We start from the raw sequence: 14,417 nt of genomic DNA on the forward strand, positions 1-14,417 counted from the left end.
CCATCCTCCTCCTGCTATCCAGAGCCACTTCCTTGGGGACAGCAGCATCTCATGATGCCAGTGTAGCTTCCCCAGGCGAGGCTGAGCGAGGAAGAAGTGGGTGTCCCCTTGGTGCAAGGACCTCCTGGGCGAGGTGAATGTGCCCCTGCACTGCGTGATCTCGTCAGCTCAGCCCCCTGCTCAGAGCATAGCAGAGACCGTCCCCTGTGATCACACCATATGGTCCTTCATTTTTTTTCCTCTGGTCTCTTGACAGTGTGCTGGATAGAGAAGGGGAAATAAATAGAAGATGTTACCACAATACTGTTGGAGGTCTTTGGTAGCTTTATCCTTCTTCCTAGCTGTCTTCCCATCCCAGCAGGGGATGTGTGTGTTTTTCTCCACTGAAATGCATGCATCTTCCCTAGACAAGAACAGAAAAAAATTCACTCACCACATTCTCTGGCTTTTCTCCTTTTTCTTTCATGGCCTCTGTTCAATAAGATGTTTATATCTAATCCCAGCAAAGCAAACACAAATCCATGGTGAAGAATATTGCCAGGGCAAGGATCTGAAATTTTTTCACCTGCCTTGGTTCAACAACCACAACATAGTTGACATTAGCACTTCTTTTTGCTTTTTTCCTTCTCCACTTTCGTAATTGAAAGCTCTGGCATTTTAGAGGCAAGATTTCACCCTGGGAACTGCTGGAGGGTGCTGGGACAGTTGCTTGTTCACCAGAATGTTTCCAGAAAATTTGTCACAGCCTGACCAGATCTCATTGGCATGATGTGTAAAGAAACCTTGGATATTTTTAGTATTCTCCAACCTTTCTAGCACATAACTGTTAGGCATTAATTAATTCCAGTTGTCTGCCAGTTCATTCTCTCAAAGCTGGATTCTCACAAATAATTTGGCTCCAGGTGTCTTAGATCCAATGATGAGACAACAGGATGCTGGCATTTATCATGTGTGGTGTCTTGAGCGTATCTTTTCTGATGTTTGATACTTTGGACATTATATATCTCTTTATTGCCTTTGCAACTATCCATCTTTTTTTTCCTAGTGGTTTCATTACTGCAACTTTAGTCATTGACAGGCAGGAGAAATGCCCCCAATTAACAGATGGACCTTTCTGAAGCTGTCTTCTGTTTGTACAACATTTTTTCCCTAGCTAAGATGCATGGAGCATTCTGAGCATCTTCACTTTGCTTTCTGCATCCAATTATTTTTACTCTGTGTTTTTACAGTGGAGCTCCATTCATACCAAACCTATTTGGGTAGCTTTACTACAGGCCATATGGTCAGCATTTGATTTTCCAGGAAGTTTGGGTGTTCTTATCCGGAATGCCCCTAGTCCCTTTTTTAATTTCAGGATTCTTTACTCCCTGTGGTTTGGAAAACAGAACTGGAGGGCCTTCTTCCTGTGCTGGCCACACTACAGCCTCAAGCTCCATCTGTGCAAAAACCAGATACATTTATCCCATGTATACAACAGGACTGGGAGAGATCTTGTGATTATAGTGGGAAGAATTAATTCTTCAACTTTCTATTACTAAGTTTCCAAAGTAAACATTTCTCAGCTAGAAGTGGAGGCAAGGATTTAGAGACAAGAAGGAAGTACCAGATCAAAGCCAAATTTATGCTCTTGATAACCCACCAAAGGTTTTTTATCAAGGTGTTATAGCAGCCTCATATTCAGTTTTCTTCTGCTCAAGTTTTGGACCTATGCATGAGGATGCACTTGGGCATTGCTCAGCAAAACATGGATAGTTTTAATGCTTTGTGCAAACCAGTCCAGCCTAGACAGATACATAGAAAAACATTCATGAGATTCAGCCTTTGAAAAAGGGCTGCTGGGAGACATGGACCCCCAGGAGGGTTCACTCAGCTCATCCCTTTATACCTGCCCTGTCCTTTGAAAAGAAGAGTTCCTCTTATTGAAAAATGGGTTAAGATTTGTAGGAGCAGAAATACCCAGGTTTGGGCCCCTTCTTGTCCTGTGAGGACTAAAATTGCAAGTCTCAGGTGTCCCCTGCCAACCAGGTCTCACTGCTGTGGAGAGAGTGGGAAACCTCTGCCATTATCCTAGGTAAGAAGTAGCTTCTCTACCTGCTACTGGTTTGCTTTGGCACATCAGCAAGCAGCTACCAAAGGCAAAGAAGGACACTATGTGTGATTTGGCAGGGATTTTGGCAAGAGTGTGCAAAACGCTGTGTACAATGATGTCTGGCCAAGCTGGCGCAGCAGCAGCACTTGGAGCCTGGCGTTTGGCTGCTGCACAAGGCCATGGCTGTTGCCCTCTTGGCCTGGCTCTTGGCATTGAGCTCATGCTCTGGGCCTCTGGAGTGTACAGATCACTGTGAGCCTTGGGATGGGGACACTGGTAGAGCTGGTGTGTCCCCGTCATGCGCCTCTGCCATCCCCACCACGCACTGTGACCACACAGCTCAGTGACTGAAGGCCTCAGCATGGAGGGAGGAACACACCAGTGCTGAATCCCAGCTGGGCTACCTCACAGTTTCCTCTCTCCTTGCACCCTGAAGCTGTGTGCAGCCACCTGGAGCACCTTGTTGACTAGGACATGCTTCTGCCACCCTTTCTGACTGGGAACTTGAGTCAGGAGGGGTGGGGAACGCAGCCTGCATCTGGGCTTGGAGCCCCCCTGTGCTGACAGTGGGGACCCTGCTTGGTCAGTGGGAGACCTCAGGTGAATTTTAGCCTCTTTGGGGGGACCTGGGACCTTTGCAACAGCAAAGCTGTAGGTGCCTGTAGGTGCTGAGGTGATATTTTCCCTGGAGATTTAAAGGCTTTGAGGTTCATAAAACACTTAGCCCTCTTGGACCAAGGTGCCTTCGTGCGGCTGACTACTACTCCAGATCTCTGGGAGCTCGGACCATCTCTCATCCCAAGGAGAGCTGCTCATTGTGTGGGGCTCTGCATGTTGCAGTAAACACAACTGGGGTATGAAGAGGATGCCAGGCACCTGCAGGAGCCAGACCCCAAGAAGCTGCAGCTTTGGCTTTTGGAGAACCAACAGCAGGTCAGTTCCAGGGGGAGGCCATGGGTGGCTCAGTGACCAATCCAGCCCAGCCATGGCTGCCTCCTGACCTGCGCATGGCCTGCCCAGCCACTGCCCAACCCCACACAGCCCTCACCCTGGCAACAGGAGAAGGGCTTCATGCTTTTGGAACATCTCCACAAGTTAATTTAAATGCTTTTTTCTCCTTTTTTCTGCTGTGATGATTTGCTGGTTTTTGTTTGGGTTTTTTTTGGGGTTTTTTACAGGTTGGGAGTGGTACTGTACCAGAGTGATGTGCAAAGCCTTGGCTGGTAACATCTAAAATTTTCCCTTGTGGTATTTGCTGACATAACAGCATCACCATGTCCTGCCTGCCATAAGACATCTAAGCAGCTATTTCTAGGGTATAATAAAGCAACTGAGAGTGAAGACAGGGAGAGACAGAAAAGTGAGATTATGGTACAGGAGATGACTTTATCAGACAAAACCACCAGCTCATAGGTATGAAGCCCAGGTACAAGTGCATATAAAAATATCAAAGTTAAAAACTAGATTCTGGGGATATTTAAACAGGAATCAACCACTGTGTTCTTGTTGAATTAGAAGAGACTCTTTAGTTTCCTTGCCGTACCTTGTAAAAACATTTGTATCTATCCTTGTCTACAATGTTGGCCTTGTTTCTCTAGAGAGAAGATATTAACTGTACATTATTTTATCTTTATCGGTTCTCTTTTGTGTCTCCATTGATTTCAGGACAGAGCAGAACTCAGATAAACTTTTATATCACAAATAAAAAATCTCACAACTCCCTCAGCCTTTGCTACACCTCCCCTCAGCAAGCAGTTCACAGTACAAGTCAATAAATCATTCTTTCTTTTAAATAAACTTGTCTTAAACACTTCTGATGACCAATAATGAGTAACTGAGACAGAACATTGGCAGTAAGAATGCTATTGCCAAGCACCCTGACCCCATGAGGATGGTTATGCTAATGGTTTTTAAGAACTGTGGAGAGCAGGAGGAGAAGAAATACATTTGTTAAAAGCATGGTTCAGATCCTCGAGGGGCAGGCAGCCATGGAGCTGCAGTGTGGTGCTAATTGGTACAACTGCCTGGCAAAATGTCTCTAAAATAACAGGCACTCAAGTTCAAGACCCACTTGGTTTCAAATATCCACTGCATAACCCAGACAGAAGCTGTCTTATTAAAGGAGGGCACAAAATCAGGGAGAAGAGAACAACAGTATCTTTCCACATGGGCACTAATCTGGCCAGCGGGCAACAGCACAACATCTTTTCCCCCAACAGGCTGAGGCTACTGATGAATTTAATGTTCTCTGAAAACTGTCTCAATTGAAATCAAACTCACTAATGACCTTTTCTCCGAGCAGCAGGACAACAAAATCTCTAATGCAAAGGCAGTCAAACAGAAGACAAGAATGTAATTTTTTTAAATGAATGTTTTATTCATGAAGTATTTATAAAAATGTGTAACATACACTCAAATATATTTGATTTGTTGACTGTAGCTAAAAATATAAAAATATACTTAAATGCATAAATTAAACTGACAATAGTAGCACAGTTCTATGTTCACCCAGTGTTTGTTAGGAACACAATTATAAGTAATTATATTGCATATGAGCATGGAATACGTACTGAAGATGTTTTTCAGACACTTTACTCCAGGCAGTGGCAAAGAATTTATGGCTTACCACATTTCAAAATGGTGGGGTTTTCACAATAGTGTCCTTCCCTGCTCTAGAGCAATATATATTTAGCTTCTCAATGTTACTTACAGTATTTCTTTAGCTTTCAAATAAACCAAGAAACAACTAAACTGTCATGGATATTAGACTATCTGCATCACTGACACTGTTTCCCAATTCCACAGCTTTTTCTCAATTAGCTAGTCCCTAGTCTCAGTATTTCCTTACAGCCTTAAAAAAAAACAATCCCATTTTGAACCAGCTGTTGATCTGTGAGGCCACTGATAACAGACCAGTTTGCTTTGGCCATGGTGGTGCTACCAACAGGTCAGGAGTTTGATTTTGTCAGTGTGAGGGAGACAGATGAGTGCACAGGATCTACAGCAAGTTGCCCAAATACTGGGGTGAGCACTCATTTCAATTCAATGTCACAGCATCCTGGTATTATGGGTCCCAGAGCTCACAGCTCCAGAGCCCAGATATCTGTGACAGGGCCATGAGGGAGTGGTGGTCATTTTATATTGCATTTTATTTACACAAACTGTACGTCTGAATTACTGAAAGAAATCTGAATAAATGTTAAGCACCTGCAAGGCACTCTCTGGACATGAAGCTGTGGTTGTGGTAGGCTGTATCTCACAGTGTCAGATGCATTTCTTTGATCTGTGGCCCTGGAGAGAAATGCTGATAGAGTGATTTGATGGCTATTGTTCTCATCCCCCTAGTCCATATATTAAATCCCAGGCTGAGGAGCACAGCTAAGTGCTCATGTACTCCTATCTGTCTAGTGTTTAACTTTCTGCTTTCAAAGTCAAAGTGTAAATAACCATATACAATACATAATATAAACTTAAAGCTCACATATTTTCTTTTCTCTGTTCTAAAATTGAAAGGAAATTCATAGTATATTATAGCACAAAATAATATTTCTGGCATTTTAGGCATTATTTATTGCTAAATAACTATAGCAGCAGAGAAAAATGTATAAAGTTGCACTTTTTGACATCTTCACAGTATGCCTATTTCTCTCACTCACTTTTGTGTTCCATTAGTAACAAAAAAATATCATTTATCAACTCCAGCTATGGAGAATCTTTTTTTTCCTACAATCGCTAGTGGATCTTGTAATTGTATTGCACAGATTAAAAACATATTTATTACAATTTTTTCATTATTAAATAACTTTCAATACAAAAATTTGACTTAACCTAAATGCCCAACCCTGCAAGTGGTTCAGAAGTGGACTGGTATTTTCTTCAGGCAAGCATTCCAGTTGACTTTCATGAAAGTACTCAGGTAGCTTTGTGGACAATGCAGAGATTTCAAGGATGGGCTCCAAGTGTGCAAATCTTAGCTTATGGATCAGCAACAACACTAGCCTTGCTTTCTAACATTATTATTGGGAAACATCAAGAAAATAATTCTGAACATCATCAAGAACATTCAAAAGATGTCTTTTTCCTTAAAAGTGGTCTTTGTTCAGCACACAAGCTCCTTCAAATCCATTCTTGTTACATTAACAATTTCCCATTAGTCCTGTTATTCAGCTTAGAGGCACAGTAAATATAATTACTTTTACTGAGAAGTAGGTGTTGTATATTAAAAATGCTACATAGATACTTTTTAACTTTTTCTCAGTGGATTTACGTTGGTTTCATATGAGCAGAATTGGCTAGAGAGCAGAACCAGAGCAATAATATGTGTATACAGTCTCATGTGTGACCTACTTGGGCAGAAATGTAAAGCTGCTCAAGAGCACTGTGCCAGAGTGTTTAAGGTCATCTGTCATGTTATGAAGTGATGAGGAGGAAGAGGCTTATGAAGTGTGTCCATTATTAGCTGAGAGAAAAGATGAAACTAGCCGTCTGCTATGCCATTGTCATTTTGGGTACGCATTTGTGAACTCTGTAGCTGCAGAGAACAAGGGAGCTGAGAATGATAAAATAAACTGCAGAATGATGTGTGTTTCTGAAAATGATGAACAACATGCATACAGAGCATACCAGCAGACTTTTGCCCTCAGATCATATGGTACTGAGTGAGCTCTGTTTCCCTCAGCATTAAAAAATGACACAGTGATATGGAGTGTGAGGTAATTTATAGGGTACACTTGGTGTGTCTTAACTGTAATTGTACTGCTGGTAAATAGCACGGTGATCTTTGTCCTGCAAAAAAGAAAGGACCAAATGCAGTGCATGTAATGCAGCAACAGTTTTCATGATGCCTTAAGTCCCGCAGCTATCAGCACCATCAACAATCAATTTAAAGTGGCCATGCTTGTTTATCCTTGCTTGCTAATGTAGTTGTCTAGCAAAGGAAACAGACAAAAGCAGGCGTCTCTATAAAAATGTGCACGTCTCTGTGGTTTCACTTAGACTTTTCTCTGTGAAACTGTCTCCACTCTAATGCTAGTTCCCTTCTTCTTCAGTTTCTGTTAAGGGTGGTGAATTTTGAGGTTTGTGTGGTGCCAAAGAGGATGTGCAGGAGGGATCAGCAGTATTTTCATTCAGAAACACCTAAAAAGATTAACCAAGTTTACATGTTCTGAGCAGCTGTGACAGCTGATTTGAAGGGTGGCTTCTGGGGCATGTGAGGATATTTGGTGAAAAAAGGATGAGATTCCAGATGGAGCACAAAAAGTGATTATTGGGCTATTACCTTCTCTAGGAAAACTAGAGTGATGGATGTGCACAGTCCTGATGTGCCACAGGAGTTCCTCAGTTAGGCACTCAGCTACTTACTGATTCTCAGAAGGCCATCAGAAACACTATCTTTCTCCAAAACAGAAGTGGAATGTAGGCACTTACCTTCAGCAATAAGCTAAGTTTTCACTACAAAAGTATGGGTAGATATATGAAAGAAGAACTATGAAGTCCTTCCTTCTTTTCATAAGGGAGAGGAACTGTGTACTGTCTCCTCACTATTTGTTTGAGAAGTATTTTATAAAGACAAATAATAGGTGAACAGAGTGTTCAGACCCTTGAATGGGACGCCTCTTTGCAGAAGAGAGAGGCTGTGCATAATCCACTTGGCTGGGCAGGATACCTGGTAAGTACTCTTTGATTATACTTCTTGCTGATCACCACATGTTTTCAGTAATGAGCCCCTGCCTGGGGGCATGGGGATTGGAACTACATAATCTTTACTGTCTCTTCCAACCCAAAACTTTTGATAATTCTATGATCAGGACAGCCCTGCCAGCCTACATTCCCTGATAAGCCTTTTTCCATTCCAACTGCCCCTGTGGTGGTGACATCAGGTAATATTCCAGTGAAGAATTATTTCTATGCAGACATGCTGGGGCCAAACTGTCCCTTGTGAAAGCAAGTGGCATTTGAAGGATACCAACACTTGGGGTAAAGTGCAGCTTAAGGCCAGTTGTGTAAATTGTGGGATATGTCTTTGTTTCAGTATGTTTGCAATCTCTGTACTTTTCTGGCTGTCATGCTACAGGCATCGTTCCCAATGAGCTATAGAAGCTGCCAGACTTCACATCCTCACAGGTCTGTTAACACTAATGTCTGAGGTGCTTCTTTGAACACCTTTCTTAATTAAAATATACACACATGAAAGTGCACAGACACAAGTTGTGGTCTGATTCTGCTCTATTAAACCAGTGTAAAGAAATCAGAATGGGACCTATCTCCCCCCAAAGTATGTGGTGGGAAAAAGGTCTGCTAGACTTCACTGCAGTGTTTGATATTTTTCTACTATGTCACACTAGACTGAAACAGTTGCTACTTGTGAGGTGAACCCTGTTTTGCTTGGTTGTTAATGGGTTCTGTAAAAGGTATGCCACTGTGATATGGGTTGCTCCCATTTTTGTCTGATGAAAAGCAGTAAGTTTAAAGTGTAGAGTAGCACTGTAATTCCTGTACAGGACTACAGTTTCCTTGCTTAATAGTAGCTTATTTCATCTTACAAACTCTGCAATATCTTTTAAAAATGAGGTTCTCTGTATAGGACTTTTCCCATGTCATGCCAATAGCGCCCCAAACGCAGCAGTCCTGTTAGCCATACAATTTAAAATAGTTTATGTAGAACAGTTTATAAAAACTGTGATAAGAAAAAATAGTATTATCTGAAGCATAATATTAATATAAACAATACAGAAAAAAATACATATTTACACAATGCCAAAATACATTTATATACATTAATATCTATTACATTTAAATTATATATCTTTTAAAAAAATCACCAGACCAATAAATTATACACAGTCTCAGCCAAAAGGTCTGGCACCTTTCTGGTGCATGAAATACATACATTAAAAAACAAAAAAAAAACCCTAGTTAACAAATGTGTTCACAAAAGCAGGTATCTCTAACATTCTTAGTGCCTTGAATAAACAGCATCTGAAAGCAAGGAAAACGTAGATTAGAAAAAGTAAACCAACACAGATTCAGCAGCGCTGTAAGAGGTGGCTGTGTGGCAGCAGCACTGCCTGGTGACTGATGTGACAGCTAAAGATCGGATCCCACCTCTGCTTGGACTCTCAATGTGTGGAACCTGCGTATTTCAGTTCTTTGGCTTCCTCCAAGCCTGTTCTACCTGTTGATGACAACTGATTTCTACAGGCTAGATCAATAAAATTATTTGGATTTCTTGTAGTATAATCCTAATTCCTAATGTCCAAATTTGTAGAGCTACTGAGATCCTTCTTACATGACCCCAAAAACTTCTACATCCCTTAAGAATCAGCTCAACCAAGGCACAAGGTCACCACTGCTTACAGCTTCTCCACATTGGTCCTCTGGCCATGGGCACAGGAGGTGAAGGGCAGTGCTAGTGCCAGGTTTGCTATTCCTGCAACTCTTATCAGCAAGAGACTGGATGCAGGCTAGTAAAAAGAGCCTGTAAGGATGGGGAGTCTGTGGAGAAAGAAAGAGCACAGCCTAGGACACCTGTATTTTCCAGTCAAGGCAGATGGGAAGTGTCCCAAGGCTGCCTGTATTGTCAACAGCAGATGAGGGTGATGCAGACAGAAATCACATGCTGTGAATGACAGAGGAGCCCAATGAGTGCTGTCAGTGGCCTCAGCTGCTTATGGTGTAAAGACTTGTGAGCTAAAACCAATATCATGATAGGGAAAGGGGTTCAGTTCCTTTGACAGCATAGGAACCATGAAGTGTGACATAAGGAGAGCATAAAGGCAAGGCAGGAGCAGGAAGTGATGTTATAATGACTACTAATGGAGAAAATAAAGACACAACTGCAAGAACGAAAAGAGCAGAAGGAACAAATTAAGTTCCAGGAAGTAAAGGAATATCACTGGATAAGGACAGCACAATTCCCCCTCAATTACACTGTCAGTGAGCTACTACATTTGAAACATTTTACAATTTGATAAACTTGCAGTTACCTCTGTGATATTCTGGATTCACATTTTCATATATTGGAAATAAGGGATTTTCCTGTTCACTGCGAAGTTTTCTGGATCTTAACACATCTCTCACACACTGATGTAGATACACATATTGACACTGCAAAAGATTTGTTTTTAAGACACTGAGGAATTTTGTAATTTTATTTTCTGTACTGTGAAAAATCATTATAAGCTAACTCCATCACAAAACCAAGGGTGGTATTAAGAATTAAAAGATCCTTCTAAAATTAATCTCCTTTTCACACTAGTAATACAGTAAACTTTTGTGATCACCTCTCTTTAGAAATAATACCAGTAAAATATAAATGAACAAAATATGTTTTGACAGATCATGACATTAGTGAAAGCTTTAGGAGCTGTAAAGTGCAATTACATGTGGTGCTGTGTTTGATAGATACTACTTCTGAATGCTTTGGTATAAAGTATATGTAGCAGAATTAATATTTACAGGGAAGCATGCAGAAAATACAATTTCCTGATTTTTCTTTTTGTTCTGAAAAGAAATATTTCCCACAGAATTTTATAATAACATATAAATATTTCAGACAACCATGAGAAACCAAATCTCTGAAAAAAAATTCAGAAAAATCACTGAAAAAACTATTGTTTTGATCCAGCATAAATTCTAAGATTTCAGACCATGCAGCAAATGACAGTCTTTTCTGAAGAGTGCCCTTCATAGATTGGAGCTAAGATGACATACACAACCAAAGTAACGAGGGTCAGCATGTAATTGGCTATTGACTACCCACCAAACTATCTTGACAGAATAGATTATTAAACTTTTGTGCTTTGCAACTCTTTGTGGTTTATGGCAGGGGTCATAATAATGTTTTGATTAATGTAACATGGTACCCAAAAGTCAGGCCAAGAATTTTATATATCAAGGTGTACCTTTTTAACATTATCTCAAAAATGTAATTTTTCCAATAAGTACATGTATTTTCTCCCCTCACATCTTCAGCCATTGCTCTCTGTCTTTTCCTCAGTGCTCTGGCTCTGAGAAAGTGAGGATATCTGCCTTTATGCACATGTAGCTGCTCTCTCCGTGGAGCAGAACCCTGAACCCCACCCATCAATGCAATGGAAAGTTGGCCAAGGATGGACACATTCTTTGGCAAAGACCATTTTTCACTGGAATGGTTACAGCTGCTGTAGCATGCTGCCTTTTGATCTGATGCACAGTTTTCCCTTGCATGTTTCCACCTGCAGTTCCTTGTCTAGAACAATGCTGAGCTAAGTCTGAAGCAGGGGCATTGTTTTGTTGCTGCTGTTTTTCTGCGATTGAATATTGTCAATCAAGTATGATGGTACTGTGGCCTTTGACCTTTGTGTGGATCTGGCTGACTTTGGACTTAGATGTCATGTCAAGCTCATGCCAAAGGCAGGTTTTGTATCACACAACTTTAGTTGTCTATAAGTCAAATTTATGCTCTTGAGGTAATTGCCTCTTTTTTCCAGCTAGGGAAAAAGAGCCACCCTCCTGAGATATCTCTCTGGCTCTGCAGACTACGGATGATGGGAATGTAGGGGGATCAGTCTCTGAAGATGCCCAGAAATGGCTGGGAATCTGTCTCCCCTCCAATAGAAGGTTTTCTGAGATTAAGATATTTCTAGGAACTCCTTTGTTTTGTGTTCCCAGCTGGGCCTCTCTTTATATGCATATGAGACTTTTACATCTATCAGAAAACACTGTCACTGACACTGGTTTCCAAATTGCAGCAAAGAACTCCATCAGTATCAAGCTACAGCAGACCCATCAAACTTGCTCTCATTCTTCTATTAATGATTCACAGGGAAAATGTAAAAACTACCTCCACAACACACCTTTATTAAATCAGCTCCTAAGTGTTTAGCTCCTATCAGCATAACATTATTTTCTTACTGTTTTAGAAGCACAGAAAGAAATACAAAACATTTACTTTTTCTGAACTTTGAGAATAAATGTAGTTGCTCTTCCATAGTATGTTAGAAGAATGCCAATCAACTTTACAGAATAATTTTAATGAAAATGACAGAGCAGCTCAATAAAACATAAACTGCAAAGGCACAAGGTCACAGTGGCTAGAGTTATAAAACTGCTTATATCTAATTTTCTCTGTCCTGCATTCCTCTTTCCTATTACAACAACCTATCTGTCTGGTTTAGGTTTGTCTTCCAAACCCATCCCTGAAGGACCTATCTCCACTTAAAGCTCATTTACTGGACTCGGCAGTAAAGCAACAGTGTGCTGTTAAGTGTCTGCTGCATAATGCTGCTGGAGTGATTGTGGGCCAGGGAAAATAAAAGGAGAGATCTACATGAAGAATAGCTACCACTTATAATGATTTGGACCTTCTCTAAGAGAGCCAATGGAAAAAAACTTAAACTGAAAATTCTCACAGAACTGAAATACATCTAACTAGTATTCCACAGTGGAGTAAGCACAAAGTGCTTTAAGAGCCTTTAAGACAAGAGACTGATTATTATATACTGCAGCTGTTGTCGCTGTGTAGCAGGCTGTCCAAACCTTACCTCTGTCTGAACCATGTGAACACGGTGAAGCCTTAGATCATGCACTGCTGCATAAATGTCAACAGTGTCCTTCGAATCCAGCTGTTGCAGAATTCGGTCCAGTGCAATGAATGTGCCAGTCCTACCAACACCAGCACTGGAAAAGAAAACAACGCAAGAGATTTAAAAGCAGATGGATCAAAGCATTCACTGTCTTCATGTGATACCTTTGTAAATTTCAGATCTCCAAGGTGAGAAGCAAATTGTTCAAATGGCAACTTTGGGACTTTCTAACACTTTATAATGGAATTTATTTAGGAAAGAGGAAAGGATAGTAATGTAGAGGTATCTCTGCTGCTGCCTGTACTGCTTTCTGCTTTGGATTAACCCAGCCATTGAGATACACTGAAAGACGGCACCTGACTTTGAAACCTCTTCTCTCCAGGGATGCAGTTGTAGGACACAGTAGACATCTGACATGCTGCAGCACATGCTCTACAGGCAGACATAGGCAGGGTCATGCAAGATACAAGCCTCAGCCCATACAACCAGGTACCACCACTGAACATATGGCTCTATCAGAAGACACAGCACCACCACACTCTTTCACCCTCTGTAGCCCTATACTCTGCTGCAACTAGAGGATCTGTTGATCTGAGGCAGCTCAGTTTTGCCATTTTTTATGCAAGTGTAGGGGTAGACCACAGAACTGAGGGAAAATTGCAGCCCAGTGACTGCCAGAGATGGAAAAAGCAGAAGAGCATGAAAAGGCAGTAAGAAAAGGGAGTCTCAGTCAGAATGGGAGAAGGATGGATGTCAGCTAGTCTCAACATCCACACGTAGCCATATTTACCCTGGGTATATCTTACCTTTTAAAACACCTCTTTGTGATTCAAATGTATGGCCACAACAGCAGCACATGGGCAATTTGAGAATGCAAAAGCTTATGAGCAGTGGCAGCTGCTGACACTTTTGTGCTCCCCAGTGGAACCACGGAGACACCACGCTTCCCTAAGAATAATTTTCGAGGCATCTCAAAAGGGTGAGGTTGTGGGTGAATGCATTTGCTTTGGGAATATTTCTCTGATGTATCTGGGAACTTAAGACCATCAGCTATCTCTCAGATTCTGTGGCTGCCCATAGTCTAACAAGGATGAAGATTTGGGATCATCCCAAGGGTAGGCACAAGGGCTCTGCGTCACTGACCTTTTGCTGTTGCACATACCTGCAGTGTACAATACTTGGTCCTGTGTCTGGGGTCCTATTGATATAATCTCTAACGGTTCTGACAAACTGAATCAGAGACTGGGTGGTCTCTGGCACACCATGATCTGGCCATACAGTGTAGTGGAAGTGACGAATGAGCCTTGTTGAGTCAAGCTGCTCTTCCTGTTGGAATTCAAAAGTGTGGGTCATCAGGACAAGAGAGAAAGGGACACATAGAACAGGTACCTTCAGAGAAAATGCTTCCACCAGAGGGGAGCCAGGCATGACGGAACTGTGGTATGGCAGAATAAACCTTCTTAATTTAGCCTTGCAAGTGTTTTAAGCCAATTAATCAGGAAAAAAAAAAGAAACTAACATACACTGCAGATTTTAAACTCTCGAATTGTCCATTCTGGGAGCACTGATTCAGACAGCATCTCAACAATCAGGTCGCCATAGTATAAGGAATCCTGGTCATGGGGCCAGTATTGATCACACTTTACCTGCAGGGACACAAGGAAAGAGAGATTTAGAGTTTGAGACAGCTATAAACAATGCCTCCATCCTACACTGGCAGAAGCAGACTTCAGACATCTTGTGCCTGAGCATGAAGGAAGAAA

At 41.5% G+C, this 14,417-nt stretch overlaps 1 protein-coding gene across 3 annotated transcripts in view; it reads right to left on the bottom strand.

Annotated features, from left to right (window-relative positions):
* Positions 1-212: 212 nt before the first annotated feature.
* The window catches only part of PTPRB (protein tyrosine phosphatase receptor type B), a 66,056-nt gene continuing 51,851 nt past the window's right edge, over positions 213-14,417 (bottom strand). For 2 of the 3 annotated variants that reach the window (XM_015627850.3, XM_015627852.2), the window contains 5 exons: positions 14,178-14,300; positions 13,817-13,980; positions 12,613-12,748; positions 10,075-10,195; positions 4,956-9,067 (listed from right to left, as the gene is read on the bottom strand). In XM_015627850.3, the coding sequence (XP_015483336.1) occupies positions 9,045-9,067; positions 10,075-10,195; positions 12,613-12,748; positions 13,817-13,980; positions 14,178-14,300 (567 nt within the window). In that variant the 3' untranslated portion in view covers positions 4,956-9,044. Of the gene's footprint in view, positions 404-4,955; positions 9,068-10,074; positions 10,196-12,612; positions 12,749-13,816; positions 13,981-14,177; positions 14,301-14,417 lie in introns of those variants that run through there. The other variant, XM_019006684.2, reaches the window with a different exon arrangement.

Source organism: Parus major, chromosome 1A (genome assembly GCF_001522545.3).
Source record: "Parus major isolate Abel chromosome 1A, Parus_major1.1, whole genome shotgun sequence".
Taxonomy (NCBI): Eukaryota; Metazoa; Chordata; class Aves; order Passeriformes; family Paridae; genus Parus; species Parus major.